This window comes from Prosopis cineraria, unplaced genomic scaffold (assembly GCF_029017545.1).
Source record: "Prosopis cineraria cultivar Desert tree isolate PC_DT_omini unplaced genomic scaffold, ASM2901754v1 PC13, whole genome shotgun sequence".
In the NCBI taxonomy this organism is placed as follows: domain Eukaryota; kingdom Viridiplantae; phylum Streptophyta; class Magnoliopsida; order Fabales; family Fabaceae; genus Prosopis; species Prosopis cineraria.
Window position 1 is genome coordinate 9,202,404 of NW_026555344.1, and position 24,972 is coordinate 9,227,375.

The 24,972-nt window shown below is 31.4% G+C and overlaps 2 protein-coding genes across 3 annotated transcripts; both read left to right on the forward strand.

The window, feature by feature from the left end:
• Window positions 1-14,210: 14,210 nt before the first annotated feature.
• Window positions 14,211-16,690, forward strand: LOC129291160 (F-box/LRR-repeat protein 14-like). Of its 2 annotated transcripts, none has more exons than XM_054928375.1 (2): window positions 14,211-14,355; window positions 15,106-16,690. In XM_054928375.1, exon 2 carries the CDS (start codon window positions 15,140-15,142, stop codon window positions 16,541-16,543), a length of 1,404 nt encoding a protein of 467 aa, XP_054784350.1. In that variant the 5' UTR covers window positions 14,211-14,355; window positions 15,106-15,139; the 3' UTR covers window positions 16,544-16,690. The 2 variants fall into 2 exon arrangements, with proteins under 2 accessions (XP_054784350.1, XP_054784351.1); XM_054928376.1 differs by lacking the exon at window positions 14,211-14,355 and adding an exon at window positions 14,362-14,588.
• A 7,141-nt stretch (window positions 16,691-23,831) lies between these two features.
• On the forward strand, window positions 23,832-24,751 carry LOC129290286 (ethylene-responsive transcription factor ERF084-like). The gene has a single exon (XM_054927014.1). The coding sequence runs from the start codon at window positions 23,865-23,867 to the stop codon at window positions 24,570-24,572; it is 708 nt and encodes a 235-aa protein (XP_054782989.1). The 5' UTR covers window positions 23,832-23,864; the 3' UTR covers window positions 24,573-24,751.
• The last annotated feature ends 221 nt before the right edge of the window (window positions 24,752-24,972 follow it).

Genomic DNA, 24,972 nt, shown 5'->3' on the forward strand with positions numbered 1-24,972 from the left:
ACTCAAACTCCTAATGTAATTTAAGTCATCACGGATTCCTAAATTTATCTCTAATTTAGTTATTTGGGTTTATCTCTTCTAGATCCAGGATCACCCTTCACCTCTCACTCTATTGAGTTTACCCATTAACTAGATGTTAATTAGATTTATATGTTGATCAAAATTAATATCTCAAGAAGAATAAAAGAGATAAATATAATTAAAAAATAAATCAAAATATAATTACAAATCAAAATCCAAAGAAGTCAAACAAATTAAGAAATAGAAACTAGTTTCTCAGGTGAGTTCATTACTAAAAAACCATTCTTTACATCGCTTTTTAACATCGGCTAAGCAAAAATTTGTTGTAAAAAAAAAGGCGGTGGTAGCTTGTAAATAAGGCAAAGAGTTTTAACATCGATTATATGAATAACCGATGTTAAAAGTATATTCCATATCGGTTATTCAAATAACCGACATCAAAAAGCTTAAAAAAATAAAAAGGGGAGAAATTTGAAAATTTTCAATGTTGGTTTTCATAGAACCAATGTTGAAAAAAGAAACAACATTAGTTTTTCAAAAAACTAACGTTGTTTATTTGCAAATTTAATTCCTTTACATCTCCGTCCCCCATTCGAACAGCCATTTCTTTTTTTCCTCTTTCTCTCTCTTCTGAAGTTCTCTCTTGCTGAACTCGTTTAGCATTTAAAGCTTCAACCTTGCCTATTTTTGTCTCCAAGAAGCTCTGTTCACCGTCCATCAACATTCGTTGGCCATCTCAGTTCACCGTTCGAAGTCTGTCAAGCTCCGTTGCTGTCAATCTTAATCTTTGGAGCAAATCCATTGTTACCGTCTCTTGTGTATGGGTTCAAGTGAGTTCTTTGATTTTGGATCTCCATTTGCTTCTTCCTTCTTCCTTCTTCCCTCTTCTCCCATTGTAGGTGGATCTTCTTTAGATGCATTTTTTTTCATGGATGGTTGCTGCTTTCTTCCTTCTCCATTGTTGGGTGTTACTTTAAGTGGGTTCTTTGAGTTGTGTTTTTTTTTTAGTAAACTTCAAGTAAGTCTCATTGCTATTTTTCTATTTTTTATTGATTTATGAAAATTATAGTAGCTGGGTTTGAATTTTTGTCTTCACATTTTTATTTTTGTTCTTTATATTTTTTTTATTTTTTATTTTTCTAATATTATGTTAAGGGGAGAAATTGAAATTTTTTGCTTTTTTGTTGAGTTTTTTATAAAGTAAAATTTATACTTTATAAGAAGAATTAAATTTATTGTGTAATTTTGATAGTTAAGGTTTTAAAATTATTATGCTTTCAATAGATATTTTTAATTGTTGTTGGATAGTATTTTGTGATTATTAAAATTTTTGAATGTCCTATTTTAAGAAAAAAATATAGATTTTAAGTTCTCGATGTTAAAAAATAATTTTTTTAAAAATTTAACTTTTAACAACTGTTATTTAAAAAACCATTGTTAAAAGTCAATAACTGTTGTTTTAACAATGATTTTCAAATAATTGTTGTTAAAAGTTAATTTAAAAAAATTAATTGATTTTTTATAGACATTTCACATCAGTTAGTTGTATAATCGACGTGAAAAATGATTTTTGACATTGGTTCAATAACCAACATTAAAAGTCTACTTTTCACTTCTCCTTTTTTTTTTTACTTCTTTTTAATAACTAACATTAAAAGTTTAAAATAATTATTGTTAAAAATCCTTTCTACAGTAGTAGGTTATAGATCCCTACCACAATGAGGTATTTTTGAAACATGTGAAAATAGCAATAAACATTATTTTAAAATCTTTAATCTTAAATACAAATCGTAGGGAAAATTATGGAGTATTAGAAGAGAATAGTTAAGATGTGAAGAATTCCCTAATAATCTCTCTTCCCTTAACTTCATGAGAACTCTTGAACTACTCAGATAAATGATCGGATGTCTCCATCCATAATGGGAAGGAGTATTTGTAATTAAAATTGAGACTCCATCTCCTCCTCCTTATCAATATGGTACTCAAATATATGTAATATGCATATGTGTGTATAAGATTTGTTTCAAGTTCTTTCTTCCTTACATACGCACATGCGCATATTATTTTAAGTATTTTTAAAATTTAATTTATTATTTTTCCTACAAAATGTAAAAAGGGAGAGTATAAATAGATTTTATAGCAAAGTTCTTTCTTATCCTATCTCTAATACATAATACACTAAATACGACATTTCATACTTATTGTTTATTTACAAAAGCCAACAAATAAGCCAAGGCAGAGAATATTTGACAGTTATTTAAAACACCTGTCAAATATATAAACACATATCTGATGATTATTTTGAGTAACTAATGAATATATATACTTTTATTTTCTTTTAGAAGATAAATCTCTGCCTGATATTAAATAATAATCAAATATTTAAAACATGTATTTGTTGGTTATCTATAAAAAAAGCATCAATTACATCAAGTTTTGCTTTTTAAATCTGATCCCCAATAGATATTTCTCTTTGATTGAGCATCTTTGTTCTTCATTATCTCCTTACGATAATTTTTTTTTTAATGAAACTCCCTATCATAACTTTTGAAACCTCCATGTCACACCCAAACAACAATTTTGTGGGTTTTTTTTTCTCATTCACACTAAGGTCTAGTGTCTCGTGTCCTCTAATTCTCACTAGGTGGTGAGTTCGTGGATGAAGGTCTTTGTGGGTGTCATCTTCTCTTGTTCTTTCTCGTGGGTGTCTTCTTTCAAGTGAATTTTGTTCTTGCTCCTCCTCTTCTACTCTTTCTCTTTTCAATTCGATGCTTATAGTTCCATTTTATATATATATATATATATATATTCTCTTAATTAGTTGTAAATTTTTAGATTATAAAGAGAATTAGTGTTTGAATTTGTTGGTAACTTCTTGTTAATGGTCTGTAAATTTTTGTTGCTATTATTCTTGATAGGTATGATTTGTTGGGTAACTTGATTAGGAATAATTGAGTTAGATTATACTTGCAGGATGAAATTTTTGCACTAAGAGAGAGCATAAAGCCTAAGAAATACTTGTTTTTAAGCTATATGCTGTCGAATTTTTTGCTATTATTGTTGGGTAACTTTATTAGGTAAAATTAAGTTAGATTAAAACATACAAGATGAAATTTTGGTATTAAGAGAGGCCATAAAGTCTAGGAAACTCTTGTTTTTAAGTCATTATGCTATCCAATTTTTATCAATTGCCAGCATTTAGTTTTATGAAATAGGATTATTTTGTAAGATAAGATCTTTGTTAGATTAGTTTAGTTGTTAGTTTAACTAGTTACAAGTTCTTAACAAGATTAAAGAGGAAAATTTTGTGCAAGAAAGTATCTAGTGACTCATATATTACCCCTTTTCTTTTTAGATTGAAAATTGATTTCCTATCTCCTTAGCTTTCCTAATATTTGTGAGTCACTAATCACATTTTTCTCTAAACCTTTCATGCCAAATTAGAATTATGGATAAGAAATAGATGTTTACTAATTGTCTATCTAAAAAATATTGAGTTGGGGTGGTAGACTTCATTAAGCATACAGTTAAGCATGTCAAGGACTTTAATAGAATTGTTTGCCTATGTTTAAAGTAATTCCTTTCTAAGTGGTTTACTCCATCTACTTGTGAAGAATACTTAGTAATTTATAGAACTAATCAAAGTTACGAGTATTGAATAATGAAAATCGAGACAAAGGATGATATTATTAATAGTTAGGAGTATGATGAAAGCTGTATATCATCACCTGATTTCACACATAAGTACATATGAGAAATATCATCCTAAAAAGATAGCCAAACTAATTGAGGAGGATGTTGAGGATTGTTTAGAAATGTTTGAGAAATTGAAAAGTGATATGGAGAAATTGTTGTACCCTGGTTGTACTGAATTCACAAAATTGCCAATGTTGAATTGTACAACTTGGAAGCAAAGAATAGATGGAGTGATATGAGCTTCACAGAATTGATTATAATTGTGAAAGAAATGCTATTGAAGGACAATGAGCTTCCTAGCTTGGCATATGAGATAAAACTAGTGTTGCGATCTATTGCCATGAGTTATAAAAATTTACATGCATACCCTAATGACTTTCTTTTATTTAAGAATGAATATGCATCCCTAATTGAGTGTTTTAAGTATAATGCCTCATGTTACAAGTAGAATGGATTGAGTTTAGCAAATGACTTCTAGTACTTTTTAATTTTACCTAGATTTAGATACATATATAGCTATGCAAAAGTTGCAAAAAAAAAACTTAACATGGAATGCAAATCAAAGGATTGAAGACATCATGCTCCACGTGTAAGCAAGTTGTAAGTTCTCTTTTACTTAACCTAAATAACTTCATAACGATGGTAATCAAAGGATTAATTTGATTAACCATCAAAGGATTACCAAAATAGTAAAATTAAAAAAATGAAGAATTCTCAAATCATTTACAATGAGATCCCAAAATTCAATATTTTCAATTTCAAACACATTTGAAATGCTCAAATTAGAGTTTGAAAATAGTATGGAAGCTTAAAAAATCATATGGGACTTAAAACAATGAGTTTTAAAATTCAAAACTGTGTTTTGTATATGAAATGACCCATGTGCCGTGATTCACTCACCTTTATGCTATGCGCTACAACACATTGCACGAATTTGATAGATATTAGCTGTCAAAATGATAGCACAAGGAGCGAACTTCAAATGCATTCCAAATCTTTGTCTGACATTCGATTGAGGTGGTTTCAGTGTCTACATGAAACTTTCTTCTAACTCTAGCTAATGGCACAAGTTTCACACTTAAATTTATTTTCTATAAAAATTTAGATACCAAAACCTATTTTACCACTTTTTCACTAAAATTTCACAATCATGGTATCCTAACTAACCTCACATGTAAAAAGCCTATACCGATCATCTGACCACACTCAATGAACTCTAGTAGACCTATACAATGCACCGTACATAATTGAAAACACATATTTCTAAAAATCACCATTCAACCCCAAATTTCACAAAACACAAGAGGGAGGAAAATCATGCACAAAACCATCATTTTCATTTCAAATCATTCAAAATACACATGTTTCTACTTGCACAAGTATTTTAGCTCTAACCATGGGTTTACAACTAAAAATCTCTAACCTAGGGCATAAAATATGTAAGTTATATGCTACCATCATGCAGGTAGTATAAAAATAACATGTAACTCCTAATTGGCAATTGTATTAACATTTATACACATAAAAGAACTAAGGGAGGCATACAAAAGGATTACTCTACAATCCTAAGCCTTTGCGTGTTTTTTCCACCTTAAATTCGATGAGCTAGGCCCTAAAAATATTAAAAATTAAAGAGTGAGTACAACCTCTCAGTAATCAAGTTTCACATAATCTATATAGTTACATACCAATTGTAAACATATATAAATAGGCAAACATAATACAACACATGTAAGGAACTTGGCCACAATTCACAGTACTAACAACCATGTGATTGGGTCCAAAAACACATATATTCATTTTAAATCATAATGCACAATACAGTATTGCAATACTATCAACTATGCGCCCTTAACAAATGCCAAACCACAATACTAACAATTATGTGGCTGAATTTATATGCATGATTGAATATCAGCCTTATATCCTCTTGTTACCTTATACATGAAACTGGTGGCTATCACATGGTTATGTCCTTCACAGACTAACCCAACCTTTCACTTGTGAGGAGCTATCAGGCCAGGGGTTAACTCACTCACTTATGTAATCCAATTTTTCCTAATACTAAGAACCATAGAGTGTTGTGCCCCTAATCTAGCTTTCTCATGAATCGGTGGAGACTAGTTAGGTTTGAGTCCTTTATAAAACTAGTAGGACAATCTCAAATCAACCATGGGACATGAGCTATCTTATGATTATAATGGTTGGTGTCAAGGCAAGTTCTCAATTCCAACGGTCACTGCCAATACCACGTGAATTTAAATAAACTACTCTTCTCCCTAGGTAAACTCCCACTAATGATCAAACTATGCATAACTCACATGATTATGCATTTAAATAATTCAATTCATGTCATATAAACTCACATACTCATTTTCATATAGTCCACATACTTAACACATTACATATCACAATCTTTCACTTTCACAACAACATGCCATAAGTAAATTCATAAATCACAAATGGGTGGCATACAAGAGGTTTTATTTTTTAAAACCATTTCACAAGTTCACCATTTACCAAAATTTGCATTCATATATTATATCAACAAATAAGCTTCAACATGTGAAATTCAACAATTAACTTAATTAACATACAACTATACAAAAATAGATTTTCCTTGGTTACCTCAAACCTTTGAAAGGTCAAAGGTTTACCTTTCATATAAAACATTTCTAAGGCTTCTTCTAAACTTGAATGGTGCTAAACTAAATCACATTACAAGGATATCATCATAATCTCACTCTTAGAAATTTATCAACATTAATTCTACATTTTCTCTACTTTACCAATCTTATAAATCTCTACCCATCCATAACTAATAGGTTAATTAGACTTCATTAACGCACATTATCATTAATAGATCTTCAAACCACTATTAATGGTCCACGAACACTTCCAACAACTATATTTGTTGTAAAATTTGCATAACAATAACTTACCTTAACTAACTCTTGATAAAATTATCGATATAGGGTTTATCTACCATAAACAACTCCCAATATATCCATTTTATCCAATGAAATCGAACCCATAACTCTTATTAATTGAAAATCAACTTTTCAATTCAAACCCTAACTTAAATCTTTATAAATATGATGGAGAAAGGAAGAAAGAAAGCTTAGTTTACTAACCTTGGGTGTTTTGAAGCTTCAAACTATCCTCAAGGGTCTCAATGTGCATGCCTTACTAGAGCTTAACCTTGTTCTTTGTTTTTTCTTCCTCTTCTTCTCTGTCTTTCTCATGTAAATATGAACCAGATATATCTAATTTTTGACCGTGCACTGTGATGCATGGCATAGAGAGGCCCATTGCATTTAAATTTATCTCTATGCGCCATAGCGGATTGACCACAACGTCGTGGCATGTGGTACAGAAGGCATTCCTTTACTTTTTCTCCCTTTTTTCATGCCCGGATGGCCTACCATCGATCCAAACCTACTTTTAGGGCTATAATTATAACTAGTTACAACACCAATTAGGCCTCTCTAGCCATACACCTCATTAACTCACAATTACACTCATTAGATTAATAAATCATGATTAAACTTTCTCGGATGTTACATCACATCCAATCAATTCTCCATAATAGAAGAAGATTAATCATGAGTATCCTGAATTTAGGTAAAAAAAAACTAAGAACTTATGCCTTGCTTTGTCTACAGACAAGATGAATCTACATTGGTTTCAAAGTAATATCTGTAATACTTGGCTAGTGATTTTGTTGGTTTATAACATTTCTTCATAGCTTTACATGAAGTACAAGTATATGATATTGTACATGCTAATTGCAAGACAATGGGTACAGGGGAGATTTAATGGGATTTAGGTGTAAAAGTATACAATAATTACAAAGAAGAAAGATTTAATTTAAAAGCTATACTCTTTAGTATAGTCAATGACTTTCTTGCCTATGATAGTCTATTAAGGTATTGCATTAAAAGGCAATTTAAATGCTCTATTTGCAAAGAAGGTGAAAATTTCATGAGGTTACAACATGGTATGAAAAATATTTACATCAGGTATAATAGATTTTTACATCAGGATCATCATTATTGGCAGTTAAGAAAATCCTTTAATTGAAATTCATAAGAAGGTAAGCCATCTTTGTCATTAACAAGCGATAAGTGTTTGAGAAGATAAAGAATTTAGATATTAATTTTTGGAAAGTCTTGTGTGAGGCACCTTGGGATAAGTGGGTGGAAGAAGAAGTTTATTGTCTTTGAACTCTCTTATTAAACCACTTTAGATGCTAGGCATTTTTTTAATGTTATACATATTGCGAAAAATATCTATGAGAGTTTTATTAGAACTTTATTCCAAGTTTCAAGAAAAACCACTATAAGCTGCCACCATTTTCAATTCTATAAAAGCAATAAATTATAAAACCATGATTTGTGAAGATAAAAGAAGAAAGCAAGGGAGCAAAAACTGGATCATAAATTGATATGTAAAGATGCTAAGGATAGAGTAGGTAGAAGAAATTGTAATTCAACCATCATAAATAAAGGAATGATAAAGAAGCACAAAAGAGTAGAGGATGAGAGATCGTCGAGTTGAACACTGGTAACCCTTACATATGAGATACTAATGAATCAAACCTGTTGGCCTTGGATGAGCTAACTCCACATGTGGACTCAACAGTGGTACAATAAAGAGTCAACCATGATTTCAAAGCATCCAATGTCAGTGCCTCAAACTGTAAGAAACAAATATCACATCATACTTGAGCTGATACTGAGGCTTTAAGGTTAATATGTACTCAATATCTTGGAGACATTATTTTTTTAGGATGGGCTATACGACATATTAATATCATTTGATTCCATTCAAGATGAACTTTTAAATGAATTCCTCGAGCATGATATGACAAACACTAGTTTGATGAGCTTTTATATGAGGTATTTCCTTAACCGTGCTCATTTACTTGAATTATATTATATTATTTACACACACACACACACACACACACTTAACCCTTTTAGTTTGACATGTAAGGTAACTTTACAACTCATTCCTTGTCCTTAAAGGCCTATAATTGAGGTTTATGTTTATTAGTTTCCATGACATCTCTCCCTACAATTACATTACTCGAGAAGTTCTTAAAGATCATGCAATAAGGCATTCAGATCAAGTAATAAGGCATTCAAATTAATTCAAGGAAAGGGCAACAAGCAATGATACTTTTTTCTTAGCTCATTACTACTAAAGGTAAGCCACTATCTAGCTACTTGATATAACTAAATTTTTTTTATATCTAGATATTTGCTAACCTTTGTTATTTCTTGTAAGAGGGCACTAGATGCTTATTGCAGTTAATGATATAGCTAAGAAAAATATGGTATTTGGATTTTCTTAATGGAGAACCAAGCAATAGGAAAAGGCATGTTAATTAGAGTTCTTTAATAAGTAAGTTGAATAAGAGTTGCACTTACATTTTAATTTCCATATAATTTCTCACATCAAATTATACTTCCTTGTTAGAACTATGGCAATGTATCGCATTATGTGCAATTTTTTCTTGCCCTCACTTGAAGTCATACCATGCCATATACATACGAAACTAAGTAAAGGTATTTGTTTGGCTAAATTTTAAATCAAGAAATTGTCAATTATTATTCTATTTCATTGATCTTTAATTATTATTTTCTTACAATACCCACTATACCCAAATCAAAGTCAAGATTGTGGCTACTTCCTCTTGAAATTTATGAAGGATACCATCACCTTTACCCCTCACACAATCCTTGACAAAGTATATATGCCAATAAACCTTAGCTTAAATTATAAATTATAACCAATTTTAGTTAACTAACTTGATTATGTTGTGGTTCTTTGCACATAGTACTTTAAGGGTGTATATTATGTAAAATATTCAATTGCTCATATGGAGGAAGTCCTTAAAAGTTAGCCATGATATTGTTCAAATAGTGAGTAATGTCTTTAAGTAGCATGTGCAAATAAGGGGAGGGCTAGTTTGAATTTTATTAAGTACTTGGCAACTTTTGATATATGTTAGGCTATTTAGTATTGCAGTTAGCACATATTGTTTATGTTTGATAGTAATGTAAATATAGGCACCGGATTAAATTAAACATGAATATGTTGTTTAGGTTTGATTTTAATCTAATGTAAATATATATCTTGTTGTTGCTATGATATTTTGGACTATATTTTTTTGGTTTAAAATACAAATGTAAAGCATCTCTCCTCTTTAAAAAAAATTACTATAATTTATTGACAGTTATGTCAAAATAACTATTAAATATGAGAAAGTACTTTACGGTTATATCACATACTCGACAACTATGAACTAATGGTCATGTAATTATGGTAAATTTTGTACTACTTAAGTCTGTTTCAAATATGTGTATATATTTGATTTTTTTTTATAAATAACTATCAAGTATTAACTTACAAAAAAAATTGAGAGTCAAACATAGTCACTCATATATGAAAATTGTCTCATGATGTCCATCAAGCATGGTCCCACCATATCTAACAATAAATAAATATCAATTAAAGGATCTTTCTATATATAACGCCTCCTTACTAAACAGTGTAAAACTGTCAGATAAGATAAAAAATAATTGTCAGCTTTTGTCATTTTTGTAGTAGTATATAATTAAGTGATGAGAGAAAAATATATAAATAATTAGATAAGTATAAAAATTAATATAATTTAATCAAATGTAAACAAGAATCTATACCTTTTTAACTATAAAATAAGATTAAGATTATTTTTGCCCTTCAACTCTTTATATCAGGTCCTCAAGTGCCCTGAATTTAATTTTGGGTCATTTTTCTCCTTTCAATGTTTAAAAACTAACACATCAATTTCTTCCCTACCATTAACATGCTTGTTAACTAATTTTTTTGATAAAAAATATATACACGTGGCATCCACGATTGATGCCTAATTAGTTAAAAGTTACTTTTTCTTTTAAAGTATTCGTTGAGAGACACTTGATATTCAAAACTTGATTTTGGATATCTTCCCCTCTCAAGTATTAAAAACCTAACCACACAAGTCCATTCATTAACCCACCATATATGGACGTTAATTTAAGTTAATGAGTCCCACACCATGTACGCGTGGCATCCAAGTGAATGGCTAGTCAATTTTTGTTAAAAAAAAGTTCTCTCTTAGATCACATTTAAAAATTAAATTATAAAAATTTCCCCATGTATTCTTGGTAGATTGATTCATATTTTTTTTCAAATAAATTCCCCTATGTGTATACTATAGCTTGACTCAAATTTTTAAGAAAATTCCTCCATGTCTATACTTGACAAGTGCTTGCCTTCAGTCCTATTAAAGGCTTATAGTTGTTGCGAGAGCGGGCAACCACTTGTCTACATTTGATTCAAGTTTTTGGATTGAGGTGATGCAAAGAAAGCAAGACATCAAGATTAAGAGAGAGAGAGTAATTTTTTTTAAAAAAATTGAGTCATGCTGCTAAGTGCACGTATAGATGATTTTTTTAAAAGAAAATTAATTTTTGATTGTGATATGTGAGAGAATTTATTTTTAATTTCTTGGATGTCACTTGTACTCACGCGTGGGATCCACGTAGTTAAATTAATTTGAAAATCTCACTCAACACAATTAATTATTCTTAGGTCTATTGACAACTAAGTTTAGATGAATTAATTATCATTCTCCTAAACTTAGTTGTCAATTAACTTGGGGTAATTAATTGTGTTAAGTAAAACTTATATATAATTCTGTCAATTAATTTCCGTCTGTGAAGTATGAATGGCAGAACATATGTGGTTAGGTTTTTTAATGTTTGAGGGGAAACATGTCCCAAGACTCTTTAAATGAATACTTCAAGAGCAAAAGTGACCTTATTAATTGTAAACTGAGCATCCAACATGGATGCCATATGGAGTACCACATATACATTTTGTTAAAAAAAATTGGTTAATGGGCGCATTAACAACGAGGCAAAAATGGATGGGTTTTCAAACATTTCAAGGGAATTAACTCAATCAAATCCTGGACACTCAAAGATCCAATGTGAATAATTTAAAAGAAAAAATGACTCTTAACTCATGAACTTTTTTGGTCATTCTCCATAAAAAATAAAAAAATAACGAGTCATTGCCAACATGTCTTACCAAATTCAAGCTAGTTAATTCTCTCTAAAAATTTAATACATTTTTTTATTTTACCTGTATCAAATATACAGATTTTAATGACATACTTCCTCCCAACAATATTTAATAGGGCTAGAAGGGGAAATTTTAAACAAAAATTAATGGCATCTTTTATAATTAGAATTAAACCTAGGATATAAGACATTGAATTTTAATTTCAACACTGCAAAATAAAAGAGCAAATTGACTTCTAAATTATAAGTCAAGAAGTGTTTGGGACCATAATTTATTTTTGGCCAATGCTCCTCTTCAACTTTCAAAATGGCATAATCTAATCCTTATTATTAACAAAATTAACTCTGAGTGTTAGTTGACTAGAAAATGATAAAAAATAGTGTTAAATTTTTTTAAAAGACCAAAAATTACTTACAATGACCCCAAAAATTAATTTTTGTCATTTTCTATAATTTGTTATGTTTTTTTTTTGTTATTTTCTGATCAACTAACTATCAAAGTTATTTTTAATGATAATGATTATATTGTATTATTTTCAAAATTTGAAAGGAAGCATTTTATCAAAAATGAGTTTAGGATTTCAGATACTCTTGAAACTATAGTTTAAGAGACTAATTTGCTCTTTCGCCTATAATGTTTTTTAAAATTTTGACTGGCAGGATAAAATTGATTGATATTGTATAGTTTTGATCAACACATTTTGCTATGACATGTTATAATAGGTATGAGCAAGGGAAATTGGGAGACTTTGTATTATTCACCTACAAATACAAGACAAGTTCCTTTTTTTTTTAATTATTGTATACAAGTGTCTTATTACAGAAACACCATGAGATATGATCAAGTATTAAAATATGGGCACTTTTTCATATTGGACTTTGAGTCCTAGTTCACTGTAATGCCCTTTATTAAACTCAATTGCACCGGTATTGTTTGTTTATTTGTTATTGTTGTTGTTGTTGTTGTTTTTTTTTTTTTTGGGTAACAATGAGGCTCGAATAAAGCCTCCAACAAGGAAAGTGTTAATAATTAATATTGTAAGCTTGATTTTCAACAAACGGTGTGAAATACTGACAGAAAAATATTTAATTATTTGTAGTGCGTGGTTTAATTATTATAATTAAAATTATTATTTATTAATTAAATCCGGCCAAAAAATTATTAATGTCCTATTCTTATTATATCTCCTTTTGACCAATAACTATAGTATCATAATTAAAGTTGGTAGCACGACCATGTGATAGATAAAATATTTTAATGGACGTTGTTTAACATATATACTCTCCCTGTTAAAAAAAGGCATATTTTTAGAGATAGGATTTTAAAAAATATAAGATATTTTTAGTCTTTTAAAATATAATTTTTTTTAAAAGTACTCCTATTGAATAAATCATTTTATACATATTTTAGGATTAAACACTATTAAATAGGAATAAATATAAAAAGATAAGATTAATTTAAAAATAATAATTACTTTATTAGAGGGTAAGATTTAATTAAAAATATTTTAAATTTTTTAACGAAAAGTATTTGTTTATGCATGTGAGTTTTTTTTTTTTTTGAAATTCTAGCAATTAAGATATATATTTGTTTGTGCATGAGAGTTGTGATGGCTAATGAAATGAAAGGCTTAGAATGATTTTTGCTCTCAAACTTTTTGTATAAGCTATGTTGATATCGTGAATTCCATTTTAGGTCATTTATGTTTTTAAACTATTAAAATTTGATGTTTCGTTGTTTGTTGATGTACATGCCATTTGTTGACTGTTATCTATATAAGTAGAGGCATTTTGTTGACCTTTTTTATAGCCACGTGACATCTAAGTAGGTACATTTTAAGACATTTTTTGTTAGGTTTTTTAACGTTTAAAGGAGAAAATAATTCAAAAAATCAATTTCAAGATGTCTCTAAGCGAATGCTTTAAAGGTATGCCATGTAGCTCAAAAAAAGTCAACAAAATGCTTTTTCCTTTTAAATAGGAGTAAAATTATGTTTATTCAATATTACTCTTATGATTATGAGAGAAAATGTGATGCAAATTTAAAATTTCATTTAAATAGAGATAAAATTAAAAATTTATTATATTTTTAAATAAGATTAATAATTTAATTACTTCTTCTTAATTCCATTAAAATAATTAGAGGTGCCTTATAACCTAAATGCAGTATATGTATGCCAGTGTCACTGAGCAACATCCATACAATCAGGTAATACAAATGGGCCTTGTTTTGGGCTATTGGTAAGCAGGCCCTTAAAATTTGGGCTCATGGGTCTTATACCCAATAAAATATTATTTTGATGACTGCATGCTTATCACAAAGGTGTTCTCTTTGGCTGAGGATGTGTTCTCTTCGGCTGAATCATCATTCATCTTTCATCAGATCAAATTGGGGGGAAAATAATTACCAAAAATATATTATGGGAAAAATATCTAAAAACAGATTCGGAAATATCTAGCATAATATCTTGCTCGCTTTGCTTGCCTCCCTCGCTCGCTCGCTGGTCCATCATTTGTTCTGGTAAACGTTTATATCTCCGATACCGTCAAACTATTTCCTTTTATTATCTGTTATTTTCCTGTATAGCATTCGTGAATTTGCCTTCATGTCTCTGTGGTTTTGATCATCTTCTGAATGATGGGAAACTTATGAATTGCTCCGAGAATGCTTCCGCATGACAATCCATTTGTAATTCGTTGATTATTGCTTCGTAAAACTGCACAACTCCACTCCATTTCAAGTTCCAGGCTTCGGTATGATTGAATTGCGGCCTTTCAATTTTCACTCCAGAATCCGGATATTACCGATCTCTTGTCGATGACGGAAAATTTTCGTATTTCTTTTGGAATTTGGATTTTTATATCTCGTTTATCTTTCTCTCTTTCTTTTGTCAATTTCCTTTATGGCTCTACCTTCAGTAAGATGGTTAATTCTTGAAGACGAATAAAATCGTTCTGCTTTTAATGATTCGCTAATCCTGTCTTCAACTTTTTTTTGGCTTAAACTTTCCGTCAGATCTAACAGTATGATTGAATGCATTTCTGTTTTTAGCAAATACAAGAGCACTAGAGCATTATCTGCAATTTTACCACAAAAAAAAAAAAACTAGTTTTGTTAATTTGAATTGATCATCAAATAAATCGTAACATAGCTCCTTGAATGTTTCATTTGTAATTCTGTCCATTTTGGCAAAAAATTGATGTTATCATCTATGATCATGTCCTTAAGGTGGGCGTTCTTCTACTAACTATTTCAGTTAAATCACTTCAGGTGATTGAGGCCTTCTTTCATAGAAAATTTCTTGATGGATAGCTTACCGGAACATATAGTCTGGGAGATATTGACGAGGTTAAAGCAAACCAAAGACAGAAACTCTGTTTCACTGACATGCAAACGCCTTCACCACTTAGATAATGCACAAAGATATTCTCTAAAGGTTGGGTGTGGAATGGATCCTGCCAATGATGCCTTGACTTCCCTCTGCAATAGGTTTATCAGCTTGTCAATAGTAGAGATAACGTATTCTGGTTGGATGTCTAAACTAGGAAAACAATTGGATGACCCAGGGCTTCTCATTCTTGCATATCGGTGCCCTTCTCTGTCTGATCTCACCTTGAGCTACTGCACATTCATCACTGATGTAGGTCTGCGCTGCTTGGCTTCGTGTTCCAAACTGTCATCTTTGATGTTAAATTTTACACCCAGAATCACTGGCTGTGGTATACTGTCTCTTGTCATGGGTTGCAAGCACCTCTCAAGCCTTCATCTCATCAGATGCCTCAATGTAAGCAGTGTTGAGTGGCTCGAATACCTTGGCAAGCTTGAAACACTTGAGGTTCTCTCGATTAAAAATTGCAGGGCAATCGGGGAGGGTGATTTAATAAAGCTTGGCCCTGGTTGGAAAAAGCTGAAAAGGTTACAATTTGAAGTGGATGCTAATTACCGATATATGAAGGTCTACGATCGATTATCTGTGGATGGGTGGCAAAAGCAATGTTTTCCATGTGAAAATATGCTGGAGCTAAGCCTGGTAAATTGCATTATCAGCCCTGGGAGAGGCCTTGCTTGTGTGCTGGGGAAGTGTAAGAACTTGGAAAACATTCACTTAGACATGTGTGTTGGGGTAAGGGACTCTGACATTATTTCTTTATCTGAAAGGTCAAGTAATTTGAAGTCAATTTCCTTCAGAGTTCCATCTGATTTTTCCTTACCCTCCTTTGTGAACAACCGGTTGACACTAACAGATGAGAGTCTGAAAGCTATAGCTCAAAACTGTTCAAATCTTGAATCTGTTAGGATCTCTTTCTCTGATGGGGAGTTCCCCTCATCTTCTCTATTTAGTTTAAATGGAATCCTTTGTTTAATGGAAAGGTGCCCTGTTGTCGAGCTCTCTCTCGACCATGTATATTCCTTCAATGATATGGGAATGGAAGCTCTTTGCTCAGCAGAGTATCTTGAATCCTTGAAACTTGTGAGATGCCAGGAAATTAGTGATGAAGGGCTACAGCTTGTAAGCCAGCTTCCGAGATTGCGCATTTTACATTTAAGCAAGTGTTTAGGAATTTCTGATGATGGGTTGAAGCCACTTGTTGGATCATTCAAACTGGATTTGTTGGCTGTGGAAGATTGTCCTCAGATTTCTGAAAGGGCTGTTCAAGGAGCAGCAAAATATGTTTGTTTCAGGCAAGACTTATCTTGGATGTACTGAATTTGCTGGTTTGTATGACCGTTTTTATATCCAGAGTGCTTGTTATTGCATCTATTCTCAGTGTATATTTAATTCCAATGTAATTCGATCAACTGTCATTCAAAATATGTGATCTTATCATAATGTAATTCATGCTTTACAGCCAAATGGTATGCTTCACATGTGATGTGCATTTGAGCTTTTTAGGTTGAAACCGTGGATCATCAAACATGTAAAGATGCAGCATTGAGGTCAAACTTGAGATTGGATGGAACTTCCGGTAGTCAAAGCTTTTCACCTGTGGTTGATATGGAAAAACCTATTTATGTTGAATTATTATATGCTCATTGCTTTTCACCTGAGGTCCAAGAAATGTGTGTTGAATTATTGTATGCTCATTGCCCATCATATTCTGTCCCGCAAATAATTCTTGTTTAAAATTTAAGATTCAACTATGTTTTAATTTGAAGTTAGTTATAGAGCTTTGACCCGAAATTAAATAATGTTTGGCAAATGTTGTTTTTACAGCAGTTTAAACTCTTCAAATTAAATTTTAACAATTTGAATTTGATTATTTATCTTCTTTTAAAATTTAGTATTTTAATAATAATTTTATAAAAGATCACATTTAAACCATCAAAGGAGGGGAAGATGATAGGAAATGAAGAGGGGAGAATCTCTCCCAATCCTTATATATATATATATATATATCTCTCTCTCTCTCTCTACCTGTTTGGTTGGTAGAAATATTTTTGCTTCCATAGAAGAGATTTGATCTTCAGAAGTAAGCTATCTATATCGAGGTCTACATACACAATTTAGAATTCCTAATTAACTGTTTCTTCGAAGTCTTACAAGTCACCTTCTTGGAGAAGTTATCATTGTCGGATGATCTCTAACAAAGGATGTTGTCTGCTTCATCAAGATTGGGCATTTTAACCAAAATGATTTGCTTGACCATTGAGAAAGTAGAACAAAGAAGGCTCTCTATATAGGTTTAAAATTGTTTACAGTGATTTAATAATAACCAGTGCAGAAACGAATTGTGTACAAAATCCTTCATGCAACCTGTGCAGAATTTCTACACCGGTTGCACCGACAAAAAAAGACTTGTTTGGGGGGGGGGGGGGGGACTGACGACATATTTTTTTTCCCCCTCTCTCTTTACTTGAAGCCTGAAAGCAACGTTTCACATTGTAACAAGCAAAATCATTTCATATGATAGCCCATAGAGAGAATGAACAGGGCGGTGATGTTAAAGATTAGAGAATGTTTGGATAAGATTCAAACTGAGTTTGGAGGACTTGGGGAAACCTTACTTTGAGTCTTAAAAGTTCATTGAAAACTCCGGAATGATGTTTTGAATGAAAAACTTTCTAGAGTTTGGGGAATCGGAAAAAAATTGTTTTTGGCTTCACTTTTAAATCGTGTGGGCACAATTAATCATGTAATATTATTAATTTCTTAAAAATTATCATAATTTAATATTTTTTTTATTTATCAATTTATGTTAGCTTTTTTGAATTTAATATTGTGTAATTTATTAATTTATTCTTTTTTTTTTTTTGGTAAAGCTAGAGGCCCCATGGCCCAAATCAAAGCCAACAACAGAAACTCAACACAAAAGTCCAGTCAAAACACACGACTAAACAAAACAAAACCAGAAAAAACCAACGAATTTATTAATTTATTCTTATAATTTATAAATACTACTTGATTATATAGAGACCCTTTTTAAAATTCTAAATTAAATTAAATTTTAATATTTTTTAAAATATCAAATTAAAAAATATATTTATAAAAAATTTATGTTCTTTTTTGTCATTATATATCTAAACTTGCTTTGCAATTTTATCATCCAAATAAGTTTCTGTTAATTAAACTGACTTTTAAGAAAAAAGTATCTAAGCATAATTCATGTTAAAGTCACTTACTTTTACCCTCACTTTGATTTGCAAGTCTTATTTTATTTTATTTTATTTTATTTTTGCCAATGGTTTGCAAACCTCAGTTTATTCAAACTTCAATTTTGTAACTTTTAAACCAAGCATATCCTTTGTGATGTACTCCTTCTAGTCTTTAATATAAGGTAAAGTTTTGAGAGCTTTTTTTTTTTTGGGTCCCTAATATAAGACAATGTTAGAGCAATTAATGTCTTTTTTTTTTAATTTTACTCCTTTTTTATTTATTATATCATTTGAATTCCTAGAAAATAATTTATTAATTGTAAAGAAAGGAAAAATTGAAAAATTACTTTTTTAAAAAACAATTTTATATAGCTACCGTCTCCTAATAAACATAAAATTAATTAAGTGTGCCTTAATTACTAGGTGAGATATGTCAACATTCTAAAAACATTGAAGTGAGTTTGGCTATCTCCACAATTTTGAAACAAATGTAGCCCATTCAGGGTGGAACCCAATTATCATCTATATGGTCTAAATGACAAAATGGACAAGAGAGCAAGTGAAAATGGTTGTACAATAAAAATTTAAGGTAGTAAAAGCAGCTAGTCCTTAAAATAATGACTAACTAATATTTGAATCTTCACCATAAAAAATACTCTTAGTTAATATTTAATCGTGTCTTTAACAAGATTGACCCCAATAAACCTAAAAAAATACATGCATGTAGCTAAGGGGAAAAATGATGGCGAAAAGGCGAAATAGATGTAGGAGAGGATCAGAGGACAATGTGAGAACCAGGTGATAAAAGAGGAGAGATACTTTCCTTTGACCCCTAATCATGTGTGTCCCAGTGGGGCTACCATCTTCAGAGATTGCCATTTTCATGAAAAGCCAACGTTGATATATGTCTCAGAATATCCTAAACAGACCACACAAAAAGGTCGCATTATTATTTCCTTATGTTGTAGACATGCAGTTCCCACAAAACTTTGCACCAATTTGCACATCACTAAAGTACACATTATAAAGATATCATTATCACACGCCTTCTTTGGGATTTTCTCTTCCCCTCTCTCTCTCTCTGTCTCTGTATCTTTCCCAAACCCCGAAGGCCAATACCAAGCCCTACTATGCCTACTTGAACTTCTCTTGGTCCAAAGAGGGGGGGGAGGGGGAGAGCACTGTGCAAAACACTAAAACCTTCGCGTGCTTCACCACCTTCTCTTTCTCCTAAACACCTCAAAATATTAACCCCAAAACCTCGATCTCTCCATCTTTATCTCTCTCTCTTTCTTGTCTCTCTATCTTTAGTTTATGCTATAAGTGTGTGTTTGTATTTATGTGGTGTCATATAGACCGACATTCTTCGTGGTTCTTACAGCATGTTTCTTTAAATATCAAAATATGAGGCAGAGACGACCACTTTCGAAGCCACCTCGGAAACCAGATATTCTCATAATATATATATATATATATATGTATGTATGTATGTATGTGTGTAAATGTGAGAGAGACGAGGCTTTTTGTTTTGGATTCGTTTGCATGGACGCTCGAGAAAGCCAAATTTTTATAAAGATTGACTTCATTCCAAGTTTTAACAAACGACAAAATGAGGTAAATCGCTGTAGATCTTCCCCTCAGAAAATATTCGTAAACAACAGATCATACTCCTGCAGTGCTTCCTAATTTGCTCTCTCTCTCTCTCTATTATGTATATGCGCTTTTCAATTTGTGCTATATGTACAATGAAACCAAAGTTTTCTTTTGAGAATTAAAAAAAGTTAACATTCGTTCAAAAGAGGATTCTTGAGCAAGCAAGGCACTTTGTTTTGAATGCATATTTTATAATCCCATAGCTCGCCTTCCGAGTTTCCTCATGTGACCATCACGTCTTGCTTACAGGCATATGGAAACCTTAATATTGCATATAATTAAGATGAGGATGAAGGTTCGAATATACGCTGAGACTTTTCTTCAAAACTTTTAATATCTTTAAATCAATAATTATAGTACATACGCTGAGACTTTTCTTCAAAACTTTTAGTATCTTTAAATCAATAATTATAGTACATATAAAAGAGACAAATCTTTTGTAATTTATTAAAATAGCCCAACAATCAACCATTGGCTATTCTTGAAACTTGACGGTTAATGCAAGGCAATTTTAATTATTGAAAACTATTGGTTTTTTTTTATAAAATTAATGGGTATTCATATATCATTGTTGATTTAAATATCTCAAAAACTCATGGGAAAAAAAAATCCACTACTTTCTAATCAAATAACTTGTACAGGAGTTAATTGTGTATTCCTTTTTGTTCTTATTATAAGCCATTTTTAACCACCTTAGTAGGATTAAGGAGAGGTGGCCGGTTAAGTCAATTCATTAACTTTGTCTAAAAAGAAAAAAAATTAAACTTTTAATTTTACTCATATTTAAATGAAATTTTTTTTAAATGTATGCAATACATCTTTTTTATAGTTAATAAGTTTATATAAGAGTAAATTATTATGATAAGAGGATAACATATATTGCTTTTGAAAATATGAATAATATTGATACTTATTTATTTTGGAGGAGTACACGTTCACGGACTATTTTGATGAAGACAACTTGATGGAAATTAACTAGTTTGCAAAGATGACAGTTTACTGCTACACATATTTGCTTTTTTTTTTCTAATTTAAATTTTTAAATTAAATAATAAGAAAATGCTTAGGTCTCTTCTTTTCTTTTTTAAAAAGTTATCTTATCGTATATCTTTTTTGCAAGGAAGGGAGGCACACCCCCCAACACCGCTTGGAGTTTGAACAGGCAACCTTCTCACATTTTGTCAGGTTATACTCTTTCCACTAATGTTTTATGCAATTTCCCACCCTCTAAATTTCTTTTTTCTACATCAAATAAGAGGATATATTGCAATACAAAAATGATACACATTTTTTAACTTCTTTTTTCAATTTTTTAAATAAAAAATCAAAAACACACAATTTTATGGTATTATTCTTTGAAAAATCATAAAAACCAAACCTACATGATTTTTAAATTGTAAAATATCAAAATGTCTCTCAGTAAAACTTAATGATTAAAAGAAAAAAATAAAATTGAAAGGGTAAAGTATTACAGAAGATATTATGAAAAGCTCTATATATGAGGGGCTTATGTTATTAATTTAATTATTTTTTTTGAAATGGTGAAGTATAACAAGTTCATGGTAAAATTGTACAAGAAAAAATAAATGGGAGAATGGCAAAAAAGTTCCAAAAGGATCAATTAATTTAAATTAAGTCTCAAGTGCTAAACTTCAAAAATTTATAAGCCATCTCTCAATTTTGCAATTGCATTATGATAAATTTATAATTTATTTTTTAAAATTTTAACATGGTCAGAGAATATAGAAAAATTTCTTGTTAAAATTTAAAGTACAAGTTGTAAATTTATTATAACAAAATTATAAAATTAAGAGATTAAATTATAAAGTTTTAAAATTTGATATTTAATACCTAACTTGAATTAATTGATCCTTTTGAAACCTCTCTGTCATTCTCCCAAAATAAATTCATGTCAAATCAAATAATACTTCTAGACTCTAAGAGTGGGTCAACAAAAACCGTAGAGTTTAAATTGTCATTTAAAGTAAGACAAGCCAACTAATTCATATATTTATTTGTCTATTGAAAAGCATAATTAAAAGTTACAGTTCAATCTTTTATAATCAAGATCTTGATTTTATTGATAGTATTTGAGAGAGGGTGGTTTTAAGAAAATGTCCAGAGTCATTGAAAGGGCTTTGGTTAAATCTAAGTAAACGTGATCCGTTATAAAATTGCCATTTCAACAAAGATCAAGATTTTTAGAATACTATTGAATTATGCAGCAGTGTTGGGATAATAATCAAAATATCAAGCAGTGATGTTACTGCGTCATATATAGTTCTGGGCAAAATGCTAGAAGGCTTTTGCCAATTGAGCTTGTTAACCCAATGAGTAATGACCAAGATAATCTGGAAAGAAAAAAGAGTAATGAGGACGACTAAGTAGGTGCTATCTGCTATGAGATATACTTTGGCATCTACAGCTGATGCTAAATTATTGAGATTTTGAAAATATACATATAGGATTTGAATTGTTTCATTTGCATGTATTGGTAGGCATTGATGATTACACTATTTTCAATGAATGAATAAATAGATATTGTGGATATAACAAGAGATCCTGAAATGGCAATGTAGATACTTAGCTTAATTATGGAATACACAAGGTTGACGAAAGCATTCTGAACCAAAACTCAAGTCACTTTGATTTTGGCACAGTAGTGCAGTCCAGTTCAGTGCAGATAACTTGGTTGATTTCTCCCATCCAATCCATCACTTTTTTTAGTTTTAATAAACTTGTTGACCTCACAAATCCCTCTCATTACGCAATCAAATCTTTTTCTAACCCCTCTCATATTTTCAGGTCCTGCTTTTAATATTCTTTCCTTTCACCTTGAAACTCAATTTGGTTTACGAGTAAGTGTATAAATATAAGTAATTAACTCCTTGTTTGCTTATTTAAACCTCCGTTATTGGAGGCTCAAAAACCTCATTTTAATAACGTTTTCTTGCTTGGATTAGCTTCATGAGACCTGACCTACGTCAAAATGAGAAGCAACTTTATATATATATATATATATATAATTAGGATTTGAGGTTTGTTTATTTAAATATAAATCATATTACAGCAGTAACTAACTTCTATCACAGCTTGAATTTGCGACAATTTGTGAACTTCAATTTTTCAAATACTAATCTAAACATAGACTACCTTGTATAAGATGTATCTTTTTATGGTGTTGTTCTTCTGCTTGAAGTGATCTCGTATTAGACACACTAAATACAGACATCTCTACTAAAAAAAATCAAATATTGTTTCATCATATTATATAAGAGGCTAATTTATTTTATTAGGCTAACTTATTCTCTTGGTTGCATCAGATGTATTTTAACTTATCATTCAAAAAGTTTTTTTTATTATAAATTAATTTTCGTACATTTACGATGGTTTATCGCTTATCAGAGGAAATCAAATGGCTTTTCTTTGACGCCACCTGACGCCTCTCCTCCAATTGCTTCATTCCCAACTCTCGATATCATCACGTCGTTACGTTCTCGCCATTGAATTTACCTCCATGCCCCTCTCACCATTTCCCATCCTAGAGTTTATTATAGGGGTATTTACGTCATTCCAGATGATATCGATCCGAGTCGATTTTAGATTACGGTCATATCGATATTGACAGCAATATCTTCCATTTCTCTAATAAAATCTCTTCTTGTTTTTTTCCCCCTTCGCTGATTCAACTTTCTAACTCATGTATAAATGGAGGACTGCTGTTGAAGATCGGACCACAGTCTCGCAACCGTATCTTCCTCCCTTTGAAGAGACCGAAGAAGATGAACGACCATTTCCTCTTCCTGTCTGATCCCACAAGACCATGCAGCGGCTGGGTTTCCACTACAGATGCGCCACCTTCACCCCCGCCTCTTGAGGGAATCGCTGCCGTGGTGGGTCAGCACGTTCTCTTTGGTCACAACCCCACAACAATCTCCGGCACCACTAATAATAACAACGACAACAACGACCTTAATGGTTCCAAAGGTTTCACGTCGGTGCAGAAGCGAGCAGACAAGAGTGCAGCTGGTGGGATTCTGTCGGTGAACAAGACGTACAGGGGAGTGAGGAAGAGGCCGTGGGGGAGGTGGTCGGCGGAGATACGCGACCGAATCGGTCGGTGCCGGCACTGGCTGGGAACGTTCGACACGGCGGAGGAGGCAGCCCGTGCGTACGACGCCGCTGCGAGGCGACTGAGAGGCGCGAAGGCGAGAACCAACTTCGAGATACCTTCAGTGCTGCCATTGTCGTCACCTTCTTCATCGTCTGCAAATTCAATCTCAGAAGTGAAAAGCAAGGGAAAGACTTTGGTTAATCACAAGAAATGCTGCGTGGTTAACTCTGTGTCTCAGTTGTTCAGTGGGGTGCCGGAGATTGTGAGAGAGAATGATCGCAGTGAGAAAATTAGTTCAGGTTTTGGTAATAATCTGGAACTAGACTTGAAGCTTGGTGTGGACTTCGGAGGTAGAACCACTAGAATGGTCATGTAGTGTATGTGTAGCTTGAAACTAGTACTAGATCAGAAAATCTTCTCTTATAAATATCTGAAGAATCCGAAGATCGACTTAGGGTTGCTATGTTCTTTTGGACTGTGTGGCTGATGAATCTGGTGTAATGAATGTGCATGTAAACAAGATATTCTGTACTGGGAGCTAGCTGATAAATTTACTATGTGTCTCTGTTCTGCTATCTTCGAGTGTTTTTAACACTATTTTCAACACAAGGTTTTTGTTTTCTTTTGACTGTAACATACAGGTTTGAAGAGAAGATAGAGATAGAATCTTATGATAAAATAGTAATTAATGGAATCAGTTGGGTTAGTTATTGTGGTAAATAATTACAGTAAATGAAGTAATATATCATTTTCAGGGAAACGCGCATGGTCTTAGT

Excerpts from the sequence above, each read along its gene's own strand:
- LOC129291160 (XM_054928375.1), top strand. The coding sequence starts at position 15,140 with ATGGATAGCTTACCGGAACATATAGTCTGGGAGATATTGACGAGGTTA.
- LOC129290286 (XM_054927014.1), top strand. The coding sequence starts at position 23,865 with ATGAACGACCATTTCCTCTTCCTGTCTGATCCCACAAGACCATGCAGC.